Raw genomic sequence first — 18462 nt, forward strand, 5'->3', positions numbered from 1 at the left:
ATGGATCGATAGACACATTTAATAAAATAAAAAAACGAGGATGAAAAAAAAATGAAATTAAGAAAGAATAAACAGATGTGTAAATTCAATCTTACTTATGTGTTATTAACAAATACAAGATTTTTAGATAAGAAAGGTAAAATAACTAAAGATATATTTCAAAACATCAACAATTGTATAATAATACAATAATATAATATGAAATAAAAATATACACTAATAACCGTAAAAAAAATGGAAAAATTGAATCTAAAAACAATATGATTAAACAAAGGAAAAAAAGAATAAAATGTGAAATGAAGGTAAACAAATCAATAGAAATATATCTTTAGCTATTAGATTTAGATAAAATTGAATCTTGTGGCAAATAATTAAAGAAATTGAAACATAGGAAGATAAAATCAAATATGAAGAGAAAAGATAGATACCAAACAGATATTTAAGTAAAAAAAAAAAAAGAAGGAAGAATTATATATTTAAATAGAAATCTAATAACTCATAGTTTTACCATCTAGGGTTTTGTTTATTTAGCTTTTTTTATTGCAACAATAGGTTTGAAATCTAATAACTTAATAATTACACTGTATCCATAATTGCTTCCTTACATCAACTTCAACAATTATCGTGTATTTATAAGAACATGAACGACAAAACAAACGGCTCCATTAAAGACAAAACAGGAGTTAAGAAAATATCTGATACGTGATCTACACTTGATTTGTAAAAATTCTTATTATTTATTATTTTTGAGTTTTGAGTTTTGAGTTTTGAGTTTTTACATTTTTTCAAATGAAACCTAAATGGTGTCTATATATTCCAATTAGCCTCAACGGAAGGAGGTGGAAGTTAACAAGTAGGTTGGGCTTGATGGGCCAGTCAAATAAGGAGCCCAGTCCAAATACAGTCGGCCCAAAACATCGGTAGTTTACCCAACCTTCGCTCGGCCTCGGCCAGGCACTTAACTTCACGAAAAGGAAATCAGAAACCCTACCTCTTCGCTATATAATATAAATAAGAAGCCTTCATCGACATTTACAGAACCCTAACTAAACTCTCTCTCTCTATCTTCCGCTTCCCATTGTCTGTCTACGAAGAACGATGAAGATCGTCGCTGCTTATTTGCTCGCCGTTTTGGGAGGCAACTCCAGCCCTTCTGCTAAAGATTTGAAGGATATTCTCGGATCTGGTAAATTCCGTGTATCTCTCTCATTTTCACCCCCATGTTTTTCTTCGATTCAATCGTTTTTGGGGAATTTCTGTGTTGATGTTTGTTTAATATGTATTGTTGGTTTTGTAGAAATATTTTGTTATTTGGTTTCTTGTTCTTTGATTCGCTTCGTTGCGATTTCAAGCTATGGAGTTTCGTCGTCGATGGTTTTGCAGTAGCGATGGTTAATTGTTCCTATCTCATTGTGGGCTGTTCGACTTTAAATTTTGTTTAATGTTCTCTTAATTTTATTTGTCGAGGAAATACCTATCTACGTACTGTTTGTCTTGATTATTGTCGTTCTTTAACGTAGTTCTTTTAAAATAATTATCTCGTGCATGAGAAACAATAAGAAAAATTGGTGGTTATCTGTGGTTGGACATGATTAGATTTGAGTTTTATGAAATTTGTATCTATCCTACTTTTCTCGATGGTTTAAGAGATTGGAGCTGGGTTTTGACTATTTCTTTGGAACAATTCTACGTCACACAGTTATTTGGCGTTAACATGATTATCGTTCTAATTGGTGTTATTTGAAATGGTCATGTTTTAATGCCTTTTATGTTATATTTCCACAGGTTTTTTCTTCTAATGTCATGTTATGTATCTGATTTTCATTTCGCACCTATACGTTGGATATTGAATTACATGGAAGTCAAATGTTTTGAATGGTGTCATAATTTATCTTTCCTGAACCACGAACCATTTTTCAGTTGGAGCTGAAATTGATGAGGAAAGGATCGAGCTTTTGCTGTCTAATGTTAAGGGTAAGGATGTTACAGAGCTCATTGCATCCGGAAGAGAAAAGCTAGCATCTGTTCCTTCTGGTGGAGGTGCTGTTGTGGCAGCTGCTGCCGTAGGTGGTGGCGGCGGTGGTGCCGATGCCCCTGCTGCAGCTGAGTCAAAGAAAGAGGAGAAGGTTGAAGAGAAGGAAGAATCAGACGATGTAAGTTTTCTAAATCTTTATGAATATTGTTGCTTGGAATTGCATTTTAATGGTTGAAGTTCTCATTCTTAACCACTGGAAGCAAAATTCTGTCGAACATATATTGAAGGAAATGCCAAAAGATACTCCACCTTATTGAAAGGCTGAAACATCTGACAGCATGAATGCTCTTTGTTGGTTCTGTAATATGTTTCAGCCTATAAACACCACTTCCATTTAGTTTTTGATAATGAACTGCAATAATCATCTGGTTATCTATCATTGGTTTATGAACGATAAGCTTATAAGCACCAACTCCATCCATAAGCTTCTATGTTATGTTCTACCCTTCGAAAAGAAAATAGTTTAGAGGAAAACCATAATCTGAAAATTTTGGAGGAAACAGGTAAAAATTTTGAAATAAGAAATGGTTATCAAATGGATCTTTTTCTTTATGGACCATCATTTCAGTTCGTGTAATTTCGTCTAACTCCCTCCCTGTTTAATGTTTTGCAGGATATGGGGTTCAGTCTTTTCGATTAAGTATAATGACAAAGTTGAATGTTCAGAGATTTTTCAAGATTTTAGATTGGAATTTTTGTTTTTCACATGTAGTTTTTTAACATTATCGTGGTGTTATGATGAGCCAAATGTTGGTACTTTTTTTTAAGTTAATGAATTTTCGTCGTAATTTTTGGATGCTCTAAAATATCTGTGTTATTATATGAGAAAAAAATGGAATTGCTGCTATGACTTGAGTAAATTGGAGGCCAAATTTTCTGTTGCTGCCGTTCCCTCATTTCCATCGTCTAACCAGAAGGAGAAACTGCAAGGGCTAAGGTTCGGTTTTAATTTTAAAATTCATCAATAATTGTTAGCAACTATCCTTATAGGAAAATAATCAATTGTGAAATGAAGGAAATTAGTTTTGGTAAATAATGTTGAATTATTATTATTATTATTTTTTAAGAAAAATAACGTGTAATTTCGTCTAACTCCCTCCCTGTTTGGATTGTTATGATTAGCAATCACTAAATAGAATTGCTATAGAAAATATTCAATTTGTCCAGTGTAGATTATGAGCAATAGGTGTAAAATTCTTTTTAGAACATGTTATTTAAAGAAAAAACTGACGTTGAGCTACTAATTAATTTAGTATGGGATTTGAAAAGTGAGTTACAATTTACTACTTCAGACTTGAGTTACAATGTTGTTGTGTTCATCAAATAATAAACGTGTAATGGCTATTGAAATTGAAATGGAAAATATTTTTCTTCCATAAATAGGTTTAACAAAATGCAATGACGTAGAAAATTCTTCTTAACTTTATTTTTTCTACAATTTAGACAATCACAAATGGATGAAGGCTAGACCTAACTAAGCAAGGTAATAAAAAAGATTGGGTTGCCATCTTTGTATGTGTTGTTTGGGTTGGAGAACTGACTAACTCAAATCTTAATTGGTCCAAAACATCCTTAATAACCCACCATACTATCAAATTAATTGAGCTGTTCGAAAAATTGAGTTACACCCTACAAGATTTATTTTAATCACGACATAAATTTACATCATCGTATTACAAATTCCACACTGAGGTCTCAATCCTAGGGAGTTACAGAACATCATCAATTAAGTTGATATGTGTATGTTATCTACATATATGTGAATAAGCCTTCTATAAACTCGACTTAACCACTCAACAAATGGTAGATAACAAATCCGCTACGCTACAACTGCCTATATTAAGTATTGAATTTCGATATATGCTACGACTTAAACTATGTAGGTTGGATTTGAGTTTTTCTGGCCACGCTTTCTTTTCGGGCTGGCACTGATCATGCAAGAGAATGCATTGACAAGATCCGAGTCCTCTTCGGTTATTAAAATTTTGGCCTTACTCGGCTCAGCAAGCAGGAGCTTGCCTACAAGGTAACCTGCAATTGACCATGTTTGATATAGGCGTGCTTGTTTCCCAATGAACCTTCCTTTTTTCGTGTCGTAATATTCGGGCCACTTGTCTCTAGCCAGACGTCTCTCAGCAATCTCAATGGCTCTTGCTGCAATTTCTGGTCTGTTCATCTTTATGCATGCAACTGTGAGCTGAAAATGGTAGATAAAAAAAAACTTCCATATTATATTTCACATTCTTGAGTCCAAAGACAACGGAAACAAATGTAAACATACATAGTAACGCCCTTGTTGAGGAGAGTTTCAAAAGAGAGAGAGAGCAAATTTTGAGTTGAAGCAAGGATGAAAATATCCGTCGATATATCGATATATCCATAAATCGAAGAATCCAACATCGATATAATCCATGTACATCTCTAACATCTTTTATAGATGCTCGTAACAAAATGTCATCTATTTAGTCAAACATGGATCTGAGTACTAGTAATAACAATATTTATAGCTTAGTTTGGGAGTAAAATCTACTTAATTATTAATATAAATAAATTTTATAAATTTCGTGATTTACAAAAATATCCGTTAATATTGATATTTTATCGATATATCCGTAAATTGAAATCTTGATATCGATATCAACATCGATATTTTAATCTTTGAGCCAAAGTTTGACTTTGAATAGATCGGTTCGCAAAATGATTGTTATAGAGAATAAAGTGAACTACGTATACTAATTGAGTAATCAAAAGTGATCAAGTTCTTCTAAACTTCAAATTCTAATGGAGTTTTGCTGGATTTTTAAGGGTCGAGCAAAATAGTAAGATCAGAAATTTGAGAGTAACATACCTGCCACAACAATGTTGGCCATGAACCTGCATTGTGGTATGACCATGGCCTGCATTGACAGAAACAAATTTTGATTTCAAGAAAACAGGGAGTATTTTTTTTCTTCTAATGAATCTCAAAAGTACCAAGTCAAGTAAATTACGTGTTCTTGGGATCGCTGCCAGTGATAATCTGCCATTCCTGACCTTCAAGAGCAGGGTAACAAATTTTGAATGGCATGTCTGCAACTAAATCCCCCCATTTGGATTCAATGAGATCCAAAATGGCATGGGATTGGCCTATTGTAGTAAGACTACTTACGATGGACCACAAATTTCCTAGAGAAAAGAACCGGAAATCCATGTGAGCCGGCTGCAAATTTCCAATTAGATAACCTCCTTTACTAGGCATCCATTCCACCAACCAGGAAGGAATTTGATCTGGGTAGATGTTGAATTTGTTGACTGCATCGTATGAATACTCTTCTGTCTTGTAACGATAAATTTCATTTAGTTTTCTCAAATCAACCCAATAATACTCTCTGATATGAAATGAAAGAGCCACCAAACGATTATTAAGCGCACGGATAAGATCAGCTGATCCGTCCTCAGGAGCAAGCATCTCTCGTGCACAAACTAATGCTGAATAAAAAAGTGCCTACAAAGGAGGTAAAAACAAATATGTTTACACTTCTATGTAATTTATAGAGAACAAACCTTAATATAGACATTATGACCAGTGAAATCTAAGGTGTATAAAGTAAAAACATAAACTTCTTAGAATGCAACTGCGAAATCATACTGCATACCGTTAATTCTTTTAACATGTTCACTTTCAAAATGTAAATGGATAAAATGAATCAGTGAATCACAGGCAAGCTCATAGGATTACTTGGCTCAAAAAATTTAACCATGGGCAGCATATCAAAAGGGGGGGAGAATCCACTACAGAAAGGAGTTTGCTTTAATAGTAATGACAAAGTCTTCGAAATTGAAACCCAAAGAGAAATATGAAACCTCACTAAACACTAAACATCACTAGGGTCCCTTCCCTCCACACTTATAAAAACTCTATTGTTTCTCTTCCCCAAAGATCCCATAGCAGAGAACACACCCCATAAACCACAAAAAGCAACCCTTCTCACTGAAAGACGAATGGAGGAGGAACTCCCCGATCGAGGTGATCCCATTGAAAAGGAAGGTATTGTTGTAATATATAGGCTATTCATGGTTACTGAATCCCCTTTTCTCTTCTTACATTCTGATCCCATGGCAGCCATTTAACATATTAATCTCCTTTTCTCTTCTTACATTCCAATCCCATGGCAGCCATTTAACATATTACAGGCACAACTTCTAGATCATAAGCAATTAAAATTGAGAATGCTGAAGAACTTGGTCGCTCCTTACTTGGATTTCTAGAGGGTGACCATGAATTCCCATACGACGATCTATCATACAAGAACCGTCAGTTACCAATAAAGTAGGGAACATATCGAAGCCATCGGCAAGACAAAGCCTCAAGATCATTTTGATCCCAGTTTGGACATCAACTCTCTCCTGAACTGAGAGATCACCAGAGCATTTTCCATATGCACGCAATAAAATTATCCACCACAAGCCTAAGATAAAGAGGTAGATGAGTGACCTTTTGGATATAAAAATACAATGGGTAAACTTTTTTTCTAAAGGAAAAAGGAAATACTTGATGGTCTATGTACCTGAATCGACAGGTGCAACACGGCCAATTGCTGCCTCCCCAAAGTCAGGATCCAAAACCTCTTCTGTTGCTGAGTCATCACCATCTAGAGGAACTGTTCGGACCTTAAAACTAGCAGGCATCAATCCTTGACCAGGACTGTGACAGTCCATAGTTTTCTCCCAGCTCTATTGAATAATGAATCACAAAAATTAATCAGAGACATAAAAATAATGGAAGGTAACTAAACATGACCTTCATGAGTTACCTGATTGATGTACATATACTTAGATTACCTGCAACTGAAGCGTGTGGAGGATAAAATTGCGAACAATATCGTATTCTCCCTTCAATAAAAAAGCTATACCAGAAGGTATGAAATCACGTATAAAGACCTGATCGTAATTCAGTAAATTAGAACTAGTAGGGTCCCTTGCAGCAATCGTTCCAATTGGACTGCCACAGTAATAAACAATGGATTCCCGAAGCAAGTCCCATGCCTCATCCTCAGTCGACTCAATACTAATCTTATGAAAGGAATCTCCAACTGCTCCATTTGTGCCAATAGAAATTGAATTCTTAATTTCAGGTTTTGCAGACTGAACATCTTGAACCTCTAAAGCACTTGATCCATTTGGTATGTCCACAAACCATGTTCCATTTCCACCTTCTTGATTCATACCACTTGCACTTTTTGCTTCTTGGCATCTGCAACTGTATAATAGACGACGACTACATTTTGCTTTCCCACTAAAGCCTGTGTCTATTCCCTGAATTAGCCTACTCGGGCATTTTGACAAATACCTATTTCTCAAGACCCCTTTCTTCACATATTTCACTCGTGATTTAAAAGAAAATTTGCAATCCAAATTGCTCGAATACGGGTTTGAACACACAGCCCGAGGTATGATCCCTGAAAAGATTTGCAGGGCTGCTTCAGATGTGCCCATATCTGAAGAAATTACAGATCCCAAATATCTGATCTAAATTAAAGTTTCTCCAATGCCAACGCTGGGCTATTGGTTTTTCAACTCCACTCGAAGAACAGGAATACTATCTGCACAGAGAGAGATTGAACCCAATCATCATTAAATTAGAAACATCAAAACATTTAAATTACAGGGGACAAATAGAACTTCAAACGAGTGAATCAATCACATCCTAGAAAAGCTTGTCGTAAAATAGCATATATTTCTTCAACTTTCTGCTCCAAAGAAGAAGGAACATAGCTGAGATAATACAAAAATTTAGGGTCAGAAAGTCTAAAAGCTACATATCGAACGATTTTTTAAGTCGACTGAATCCTCAAAATCTGAACTTGTAATATTACTTTCTTCGATCAGGTTAGCTAATATCTAGTAAACGATTCACAATCCATTGTTGAAACACCGAGTCTATAACTGTATAGTAAAAAAAAAAAAACCACGGCATCTTCTGCAATGGAGATTAGATTCGAACAAAATAAGAAATGCTATGAACATGGAAAATAATAAAAGAAACAAATACAATAACCTTCAAAGCTCTAGTTTAATCACCTAAAAAATTTCTAAAACAGAACTCATAGCATTAATCTAATGTGTAAATCAAATTTCGACGAACTAATTAGAAAAGATAGACGATACTTGGGGGCCAGATTGGATACAAAGAAGGAATGAACAGAGGAAAACGAAAACACAGAAAGTTAATTGAACAAAAATCATCGAAGACAGAAGTAGCAACTCACCGAATTAAATGATGCAATAATTTAATTGGAGCAGAAATATGAACAAATTTTCGGAGCTTTCGTGAAAGAAGAACAGAAGAAGAAAAAAAGACGATCAATGTGTTAAGCCCACGAAATATAAAGCATGTTTTTTTCACAAATCCGTCAAGCGGACGAAAGAGGCAAAAATCAACCTGTATTCTTACGTGAACTTTTTTTTTTTTTTTTTTTCTTTCCCGCCCTGTAATCTTCTTGTCCACATCTCCACCATTTTTCTTTTCCAATGCTCTGATTTTTATAATAATAATAATTTTTTTTTTTAACATAGAACCGTTATAAATATAGATATTAGATTTAAAATATTAATGTATATAATATAATATTAAAAAATTTATAAAAATGACCAAATTTAAATAATCTATACCATATTATTGGTAGGAGTCTATCAGTATATGGGAAGAATCGCTGATTGGGATCATAGAAGCGTATTTGTCTATATTTATAATTTTATTTAAATGATGTTACATGGTTATTATTTCTAAAATGCTACTAATTACAATTATTCTAAAAATATAGGTCTGTACCTTTATTTTTGTGTTTTTTAAAAAAAATTAATTATGCCAACAATTTTAAAATCCCGTTTCACTTTCCCAAATTTCTATAAATTCTAAAACCTTTCTTTTTTATGAATTATGTACCCTCGATGAATATCAAACAGCGATGTACATGGGTTGAATTAGGGAGATTTTTTGGACCAACTCAAAAATTCGAATTGATTTGGCTACCCAAATAACCCAAACAGAATCTCCAATCCAACCCTTAAAATTTAGGTTGGATTATCGCGTTATTTATTTACTTTTTTTTTAATTACATTTTTTATTAATTAAAATTCTTAAATTTGTATACATTACATATTAAAAACTAAAATTTCATAAAACCCAAATGTTAAATATCAAAATCCAACATATCTAAAATTTTAAACAAACATCATAAAATATATGAATTATAATATTTATAATTATAGTACATATTTTTTTAATAATATTAAAAATTCGAGTTGGGTTGGATCAACACGAATTTTGAAAATTGTAACCCAAACCCGACCCCGACCCAATCCAATCCAAAAAAATCATAAGAATTTCAACTCAACCCAATCCTAAATTAGAACTAGCCCAACCCAACTCAACCCTTACAATTTGAGTTAGATAATCCGGGTTTCTCGGATTATCGGGTCATTTGAATACCCCTACTTAACACACTATCTTTTCAAGAAAAACACCCAAACACTTTATCATGTACAAAAATATAAATAATAAAAGAAGAAACAGATATAAATATTCCAATAATTGAACTATTAGCTTGACAATAACACATAATTGATCAATAATTATGGTTCAACCAATAATGGCTGTGTTTTACACATTGCAAAACTATGGAGCCTGCATTTGTTTCGAATTGACAATAATTTTACATTTCTTACAATTATGATAGTTTTTGTTTGAATATTTGAAACAAGGATATCATGTTTTGCGTACCAAACACTCACACATGTCCGAAGCTTTACCACTCATTGCCAACAAAAAGCTTCTACTTCTATACATGTTTGACCATAAGCTTATCCAATTGCTCCCCCCTTTCACGTGAGGAACCATAACACTCCTTTTCATTTTTCAAAATTATGAAAATATCTTTAAATTTTGCTTTTATTTGAAAAATACAATATTAACCTTAAACCTCTGATAAAGACTTACAAACTACTAGAATGAGAAATTGAGACTTGAGAGGTATGCCAATGACTTCAAATAATGTGGAGTCTTGAATTCTAATTTTTATTTCAACTTACCATCTTACCATTCAAAGTCCCAATTTTCATCCAACATTTTAATGGATCTATGCTTCAATAGTAGCTTTGAAAAGATGGTAAAAGTTACGGATAATATTGCAACTTTGATAAGAATATAAACACTTTTTCAACAAATAGAAAAATTCAAGAAGATGAAGAAGATGAAGATGAAGATGAAGATTTTATTTTGTTTTAAAAAAAGAAATAATAAAAATGGGGNAATAACTAAGATATGTTTGAAATAACTTTCAAGTGCTTAAAAAATATCTTTTAAGTGAAAAAAAAAAATTAAAAATCAATTTTAATCCATAAACTTTCATATAAGCAACAATTTAGTCCCTGAACTTTAGATTGTAATAATTTAATTCTTATACTTTCAATTTTATAACAATTTAGTCCATAAACTTTACTGTATAACAATCTATTCCTTGAATTTTAAAATTTGTAATGTTAGAAATTAATGTTAAGGTTTAATAAAATTTCATACAAAAATAAACCGTTAAACTAATTAGAGACTTAATATTTTTTACAAAATACAAAGTTTACAGCATAAAGTATTAAAAATTGACGTCAAATTTTGATAAATTTTGTTACGTTAGGAACTAAATTATTACGATGTCAAAAGTACAATGACTAAATTATTATATATTAAAGTTCAGGGATTAAATTGTAGTATAGAGACAAATCGTTACCAATCAAAATTCAGGGACTAAATTGTTACTTTCATGAAAATTCAGGAACCAAAAGTATTTTTTAACCAAAAAAAAAAGTTCTTAAAAGCCTTGAAAAGTCATTCTAAAGAGGTTCAAGATCTCACTTCACCTATACACTAATTCAAGAAAATTGAATAGAACACTTAAAGAAGCAGAATTAGACTGCTAGTGGGGCACACTCACTACAAGCTGAAGATTCAACCAAACAAACAAAGAAACAGATTACAAAGCCTTATTATAGTCCTTAAACCTGGATGCAAAGATTGAAATAAATATGGTTCTCAAACAAAGGCTTATCCATTCCATGGGGCAAAATTTTGGGTAAAGGATAGCTAAGAAGATTACAAGCAGAATCAAGAGTTCTCACATATATGCGTGTATTATATATATATTGAGGCCAAGACATGAAAGAGAGAAGTATAGTTGGGAAAGCCAATGTTCTGTTGAAAGCCACATGTAACAAAACCTGATCTAAGTTTTCAAGAATCAGAGGGGAAAGAAAATTGATAAGAACTTAAACCACTAATAAGCAGATAGCACACTCATTATATTTTTTTATATATATTTTTTCCCTTTTTTTTTTTAAATCACGCAATTAAAACCCATAAAATGCTACACAATAGAGGAGCTATATAAACACTCTCCTTAGGAGGATTGGTAGAAGAATCAGGGAACAAACCCAACATCTTTGAAGTATTCATGCTCAAGGGCACTCCTGGCAGTGACTCTTTTGGTGGGATCCAAGCACAGCATTTTCTGAAACATAATGGACAACTATTTCAAGACAGAGATATAATAGTAAAGGGTACTTGCAATGAGTAGCGGTCTTAAGACTAGTAATTAAGTGTATAACAACATTTTCAAAGAATTGTAAATATAGCAAAATTTATTGATAATAGACTCTATCGTTGATAGACTCTTATCAAAGATAGAGTCTATCACAGATAGACTCCGAAATCTGGATCTAAATTTTACTATATCTACAAATTCTTTTACATTGTGTTACATTTGCCAATACTTTGGATCTGATTGCTATATTTGAAACTGATCCTATAATAAAGCATATACCTTTTACTATTGCATGCAATTAGATATATTGATCATAATCTCTTCGGTAGAAACCAAGAATTTTCTCATTTCTAATAGAAGTAATGTGAACAACAGGAAAGGACCATTCTAGCATCGCATCAGGCATCGAATTTGAAGGTCTTTACACTAGAGATGTTTATATTATATCTTTTCCTAAGGGATAGATTTTGAAAAATAGGATCAGATTGGGGGAGCCAGATACATACTGTCAGCATGTTACAAATTTATGGTTAACAACACTGGCTCTCACTTCCGTCCCTCCTTAAACCAGAAAAACAGAGAACAGCCAAAAAAAGAAAAGGAAATAAAGAAAACATTGACTACCAACACTTTTTGATCCAGATCATGTGATATCATAAATGAAGATTTAAATGAGAAGGAACAAAAAAACAATTTGGTATTACTCCCACTTCCCCAGGCCTCAATGAAAAAGGATATACTTACAGAGAGAAGATCAATGCCCGCGGCTTCAAGATTAGGAACTACAGAAGCCAGGTCCTGTGCGAGTAGAGAAGGAGGAAAGTCAAGCTTGTGACCATGGAATATAGCAAACCGAACAATGATATTTTGGTAAGATAAGAAAAATATGAAATGAAATTATGTGAAATTAATTACCTTGGGAGGCCACTTGGGGAAAGCAGATTTAAAATCAGGCAAGGATGTAACACCAGGCCACGTATCTTCATTTGGAGTACCCAGAACTCTTTGTATCCCCATACAAAGAGGTTGGTTGAAAGCATGAATATGTTAGTATAAACAGACAGAGACTCGGATGAGAAATATTGCTTGGTGCTATCCTAATCTATTTGTTTTAGGTGCTATCCTAATCATACTATTATGAACAAAACTCCGAACCCAATCACTCCTTTTAAGGGCCTAATTTATAGAAACATATTCCATACTCTCCATCATTGCAATTTGCACATACATATAAAGACGCAGTAGCCAGATGAACCAGGTTTTGTTGCTTAGAAACTATTTCATTGGTGAATGAAATTATCCAAAGAGATACAAAAAGATCCCATTTAAAGGGAGTACAAAAGACGTTTTTGTTGCCTTTATTTTTCAATTTCCTATATCCTCTCCCCTTGAGGAAAAGGGGAATTCATACGAAAGAAATGAAAAGAAAATCCAGCCACCAAGAAAACGGAGAACTCCTCCCTCGCCAATGGAATAGAGAGTTTTTATTATTATTATTATTATTATATCCATTAGTGTTTGGATTATCTTGCACGCATCTTGACTATAGGAAAACTACCAACTCTGGTAAGACTAGTCGGATATTTAAATCCTACCTAAGTGATTACCATGGAGAGCTCCCAATTGTAACAATATTATGATACCAACAAAATAGCATGCTAGTGTATAATCCAATTTAAATTTTGTAAATAGATTGGACTATATCCTCGTAATGAGTGGAGGACAGATGCAAAATAAAGCTACTTACCTAAATATCTTAAACAGTTCATCAATCTCAGAGTCTCCAGGGAACAATGGCCGCTGATTAACCATCTCAGCAAATATACAACCCACTGACCACACATCCACGGGGGTGGAATAATGTCGGGAACCAAGTAATATTTCTGGTGCTCTGTACCAAAGGGTCACCACCTAGACAGTTCCTCCAATTATTATTATTAACTTGAGAACACGACAATATAACAGGATGATGCATCAAAGAAAAAAGTCGTAGACAAATTGAATTACGAAGGGAAAAAAATTAAAAAGAAGATGATAAAATGTGGGACCTACACTAACGGAACAGTTATAGATGCCATAAAAAAAAGGAAACTAATACATTTTCCAAACCTTAGTAGAGTTTGGTGTCAGGTCAGGAAAAATGTCCACAACACATTCTACTTTCAGCAACACAAAGAAACCTATTGAGATTGTCCTTTTGACTTCTTTTGGGAGGGTAAGAAAAATCAACAGCTTTATTTTGTCATTATATTTGTTCAACGAGTAAATCTGAATTTTCTCACTAACAAGTTGTTGAAAAGGCGAAACAAAATAAAACCATCAAAATGCATGACTGTGACGTTGCACAGGCTAGAAATCTGAACCCCATGGAGATCATGTTCTCAAGCACACTTGCAGTTCTCTTTCAAACATGAAAAAATAGATGAACCCAATTAGGTTTTCTAGCTTCATTACATTTTACTGTATGACGTCCCATCACTCTTGAACAAAAGCCTACTGAACATTTTTCAAAAAAATTAGATTATATGGCATTTTTGTTCTTCTGATTAATACATAGGCTCAGAAAGTTGCTTCATGATTCAAGGGCTTCTTCTATAGATCGCTGAAGCCAAAGCTAATCATTCCTGCCAATGTTGTCATTAGATGGAAAACTTGCCCTAGACTTACCTAGCCAGTTTCCATATGGCTCGCCTACACCCATTTAATGAAATTCTCCTCATTAATTATGATTATCTGAAAGTACAACCAACTGCACATCATATTAGTGCTCCAACTTATGTTTCCAATATATTTTTTCTGAGAAATAAATTGTAGCACAATGTCAACATTTAAACGAAAAAGAGCCGAGGACACAAATTCAATATCCCAATAAACAATCATGCAATGAAATAAATTCACAATACAAAAATTGAAAAGATTATCATCCAGTGTATATTCATACCTCGTGTGTGAATGTTCTAACAGGAATACCAAATGCTCTTGCCAGTCCAAAGTCAGCCAGCTTCAGGGCATTGGTACGACGATCAATCAGTAGATTTTGGGGTTTTAGATCTCGGTGAAGAACTCTATGAGAATGACAATATGCAATGCCCCGAAGAATTTGATAAAGAAACATCTGCATGACATAAGTGGAAAAGAACTTTTCGTTAGAGTCTTGCTGCACCATTATATTGATAAACCAAGAGTTATAACAAGATCAAAGGAAAATCTCAGGAAACGAATGAATGAAACAAAATAAAACTGAAGAAATAAGCACCATTCTGCATTGATACAAAAAATGTAGCATCAAACCTATTCATGATATCAGTTAGGAAGGAGAGGGTATTGTATATACTAAAAAGGACTACCATGACCAACCTTGACATAGTTATAAGTTGCTCGAAAACTATGAAAATACAAATTATTTTTTCCAAAGAATTCTTTTTAATGATTAAGAAATCCACAAAACTAGGATTTTTTTTTAATATAAGAACAAAACTAGGATGTTAAACGAGATGTGCACCTCATGGAAGATAAAAATACAATATTCTAACCAATCCACCCTCTAATGTTATGTTGAAATATAAATGAGAAGTTACAATCCATATTAATTAACATAGAGGGCAGGTAAATTAAAAATAAAAAATGCAGCCACTCACTTTTACTTGGCGTGGATCCTTTGAAAATTCAGGAGAGGAGTCCATATGCTTCTTCAAATCCAAATCCAGGTACTCAAAAACAAGATACAGGCGCTTCTCGCTATGCACTACATCTTGTAACCTACAGACAGTAAACCAATTGTAGACTACATTGTCATACGTATATAAAAACATCACAGATGGAAATGATTTGGTTTCCAGGACAATTTGATTATACACGGTAACAAGAAGGTAGAGTGCAAGTGCCACTTTAACCGGTGTGATAGACCATAGAAAAGGTACATGACATCAAGCCCATATTTATTTGCCTAATTGCAAACTACTGGAGAATAGGTAATAAATTGACGGTCCCTTTTAATTGAGAACTACATATATATCAGGATTACCTACATGATAGCTATAACAGAAAGAGAAGCTGCATTTGAGATAAATAAATTACACATAGTCCACCCCATCTCCGTGAATTGAACAAATAGTTTCTACATTGGGCTCCTAAGACTAAGAGAAGTTAAAATTGGCAGTGGCAGATGGCATTTTATTGCAACATTGTCTTCAAACACAATAGTTTTCCAATAAAAAGAAAGGCTGCTTTAAAATTCAAACTAAATTGGAAAAAAAAACTCATACATGGAGCAGATTGAAGAAGCATGTTACTTACAATGTTGTGCAAAAATTGGACAGTTATTAGTTGACTGAGGGTAGATAATTAACAGTGACACGTACCTTACAATGTTGCCATGCTGCATTTCCTTCAACAGTGAAATTTCACGAATGGCTGTGCTTGGCACTCCCTCATCTTCTTGCTCCAAACGGATCTTCTTCAAAGCAATAGTCTCATTAGTGACGCGATCGCGTGCCTTGTAAACTACACCATAAGTTCCTTCTCCAATCTTCTCAACTTTCTCATACTACGAAGCCAACCCACATCGCGAATAAGAGCAACAATATTGTGCTAAGAAAAAAAATGAAAAACCAAACAGAAAAACAAGCATTTCAAATCCAAAAAATCATCGCTAACCTGTTCCATCGAGTCGAAGAAAAGTGTCAAAGGCCTCAAAGCTTAAATCCTACAAACAACAAGACAAAGAACGATGTAGATTTAGTGCAATACAGACCATATAACATTATAAATAACAAAATGATGATAAGAAAGCGAGAATGTCAGAAACGGCAACGGACACCACTGAAAAGGCGAAGAAAACAGATTCGCACAGGTCAAGGACCGGATCCGCGTTGAAATGGAGTCAACTCAGTCATAGTAGACTCGGTTGAACTCACTAGGACCACATTGGAAGCAAGCATTTCGAAAACGGAGTTTAACATCGGAATTTCTTCAATCAATCGCTCATTTTCACTTCATTCCTTTATCATCTTTCCTTACTTGGAATTCCAATTACCATTAGACTAAAAAGCAAAGTAGAGCAAAAGCATCTAGGAACCAAATTAAAGAAGGAATAACAGAGAGAGGTGAAATGAAAAACAAGAACCAACCTGCTTGAATCAAAGCCGAACCCGTCGGAATCGGAGACGGTGTCGGAGCGTAGAGAGGCGCAGTAAAAATGGCGCCGCAGAAGAAAGTAGAAGAAGAAGAGGAGGAGGAGGGGAAGGAAGGAGACTGGGTATCTATGTAATTTCACTTTGGCTGAACCTTTTTTTAATTTATTAATCATTCTATTGGCTACGATTATTTTTGGATTTTAAGGACCTAAAATCTTTTTTTTCCCTCAATCTTGTGGATATTTCGATTAATTTTACGGGACAATCTTTTTAGATCTTTATCATAATATCCTTATTTACCATTATATCAATCTATGATGATTAAAAACCTAAAATTTTGAACTTGTATTTATAATTAAAAATGCTATAAATTAGTTTTAAAAAACAGTAAATGATAAAAATCTTGAGTATGATGGTAGTTGTAATTACATATTCAAACATTTTCACAAACTTAAAATAATTGTAGAAATCAAATCATCAAACTTATACAATTGTTACAATTTCTACCATTATAAAGTTTGAGAGTTCTAAGGACTCGTTTTTTATGATTAAAAAATTTGATGATATAATTGTCACTATCACTTTACCTTTTGGGTAGTTTATGCAACTTTAAAATTTAAAATAAAAAACTATCAATTAGTTATCAACTGACTGTCGTTATCATTTTACAGGTCTAAATTTTGGTTTCCATTGTTATTGAACTAAAATAATTATAATTTTATTTTATAAATTACAAACATTATTTTAGTTCTCAAAACATAATTTTGTATTTATTAAAAATAAATACATATAGTTCAATTAAACATTATAAAGTTTGTGTTTGCAGTTTGTTATGAATTTTTCCAATTCACATAGTATATATATATATATAATTGAAAAGTAATATTTTAGTTTGAAAGTTGAAAAATAATCAGCAGAAATTTAGCCATGAAAGTTGAGATAAATACCGTGTAAGATTTCGATTTTTAATTGAAAATATAAGATGTGATATAATAAACCATTTAAGCGCAAAAAAATATATATTTATAAATTAGATTGGAGACCACCTCACTTTTACTTGCGGTCTGGCACGTGCGAGAGCAAATAAGGAAGAAACGAGACAATTAGTACCTAATTTGTCTTAAATTCAAATTTATATCTCTAATTTTTTAAAGAAGTAACGAAACTTTTCATTTAGTTTCTTACTTGCCATGTTTACCCCACGAAAAAAAAAATCATTGATAAATGACGATTTAAAAAGTGGGTCTCAATCAATTCTGTTTGTTGACGTTTATTGTGTATTTTATATTTTTATAGATATAGACATATGAGACCCATTACATAATATATAATAAAAAAATACAAATAGATTGACGAGTGAAATGTGACCAATTCGTGAATGTGTCACATTTACCATTATTGTTATCATTATTGTTCAAAATCAAACTGTAATAGTAAACGTGACAAATCTATTTCCTTAGTTAACGTGATAAAAAACAATCAAATTGCATTTGTGATTCTGACCCGTCACGATTGATCTATCAATGAAATTTCAGTATAAGTGTATCAATTTTCATTATATATTGGTAAACGTGACCTTAATTCTTAGTATTAAGTTACGCTAATCAGAGAGAGGGAAAATCATAGCTCACAAATTAGGTATTGGTAGTTTTTATATAATTTCAAGTTGATATTCATAGTTAATCCAAATATAGCTTAGTAGATAACATATCCATTATCA

General features: G+C 33.0%; 3 protein-coding genes across 3 annotated transcripts; 1 reads left to right on the forward strand and 2 right to left on the reverse strand.

The window, feature by feature from the left end:
• Window positions 1–1019: 1019 nt before the first annotated feature.
• On the forward strand, window positions 1020–2916 carry LOC120080766 (60S acidic ribosomal protein P2-2-like). The gene is made up of 3 exons (XM_039035391.1): window positions 1020–1186; window positions 1921–2153; window positions 2649–2916. Exons 1-3 carry the CDS (start codon window positions 1099–1101, stop codon window positions 2673–2675), a joined length of 348 nt encoding a protein of 115 aa, XP_038891319.1. The 5' UTR covers window positions 1020–1098; the 3' UTR covers window positions 2676–2916.
• A 688-nt stretch (window positions 2917–3604) lies between these two features.
• On the reverse strand, window positions 3605–8442 carry LOC120081572 (neutral/alkaline invertase 3, chloroplastic). The gene is made up of 7 exons (XM_039036577.1): window positions 8284–8442; window positions 6857–7617; window positions 6583–6748; window positions 6272–6483; window positions 5026–5519; window positions 4884–4932; window positions 3605–4232 (listed from the first exon to the last, which is right to left on the reverse strand). Exons 2-7 carry the CDS (start codon window positions 7508–7510, stop codon window positions 3906–3908), a joined length of 1902 nt encoding a protein of 633 aa, XP_038892505.1. The 5' UTR covers window positions 7511–7617; window positions 8284–8442; the 3' UTR covers window positions 3605–3905.
• A 2725-nt stretch (window positions 8443–11167) lies between these two features.
• On the reverse strand, window positions 11168–16887 carry LOC120081966 (cell division control protein 2 homolog A). The gene is made up of 9 exons (XM_039037151.1): window positions 16737–16887; window positions 16264–16312; window positions 15969–16153; window positions 15246–15366; window positions 14549–14722; window positions 13355–13518; window positions 12523–12610; window positions 12352–12405; window positions 11168–11574 (listed from the first exon to the last, which is right to left on the reverse strand). Exons 2-9 carry the CDS (start codon window positions 16270–16272, stop codon window positions 11485–11487), a joined length of 885 nt encoding a protein of 294 aa, XP_038893079.1. The 5' UTR covers window positions 16273–16312; window positions 16737–16887; the 3' UTR covers window positions 11168–11484.
• Between the last annotated feature and the right edge of the window lie 1575 nt (window positions 16888–18462).

This window comes from Benincasa hispida, chromosome 7, assembly GCF_009727055.1.
Source record: "Benincasa hispida cultivar B227 chromosome 7, ASM972705v1, whole genome shotgun sequence".
Taxonomy (NCBI): Eukaryota; Viridiplantae; Streptophyta; class Magnoliopsida; order Cucurbitales; family Cucurbitaceae; genus Benincasa; species Benincasa hispida.

What these genes read in the sequence shown, in the direction of transcription:
- LOC120081966 (XM_039037151.1), bottom strand. An exon ending in AGGATCCACGCCAAGTAAAA is followed by an intron (nt 14,723 to 15,245) that starts GTGAGTGGCTGC and finishes TATGTCATGCAG; the next exon opens with ATGTTTCTTTATCAAATTCT. An exon ending in TTAGAACATTCACACACGAG is followed by an intron (nt 13,519 to 14,548) that starts GTATGAATATAC and finishes GGAACTGTCTAG; the next exon opens with GTGGTGACCCTTTGGTACAG.
- LOC120081572 (XM_039036577.1), bottom strand. Translation starts at nt 7,510, where the DNA reads ATGGGCACATCTGAAGCAGCCCTGCAAATCTTTTCAGGGATCATACCT. An exon ending in TCCACACGCTTCAGTTGCAG is followed by an intron (nt 6,749 to 6,856) that starts GTAATCTAAGTA and finishes ATTATTCAATAG; the next exon opens with AGCTGGGAGAAAACTATGGA. An exon ending in GGCAGCGATCCCAAGAACAC is followed by an intron (nt 4,933 to 5,025) that starts GTAATTTACTTG and finishes CTGTCAATGCAG; the next exon opens with GCCATGGTCATACCACAATG.
- LOC120080766 (XM_039035391.1), top strand. Translation starts at nt 1,099, where the DNA reads ATGAAGATCGTCGCTGCTTATTTGCTCGCCGTTTTGGGAGGCAACTCC. An exon ending in GAAGGATATTCTCGGATCTG is followed by an intron (nt 1,187 to 1,920) that starts GTAAATTCCGTG and finishes ACCATTTTTCAG; the next exon opens with TTGGAGCTGAAATTGATGAG. An exon ending in AGAAGGAAGAATCAGACGAT is followed by an intron (nt 2,154 to 2,648) that starts GTAAGTTTTCTA and finishes AATGTTTTGCAG; the next exon opens with GATATGGGGTTCAGTCTTTT.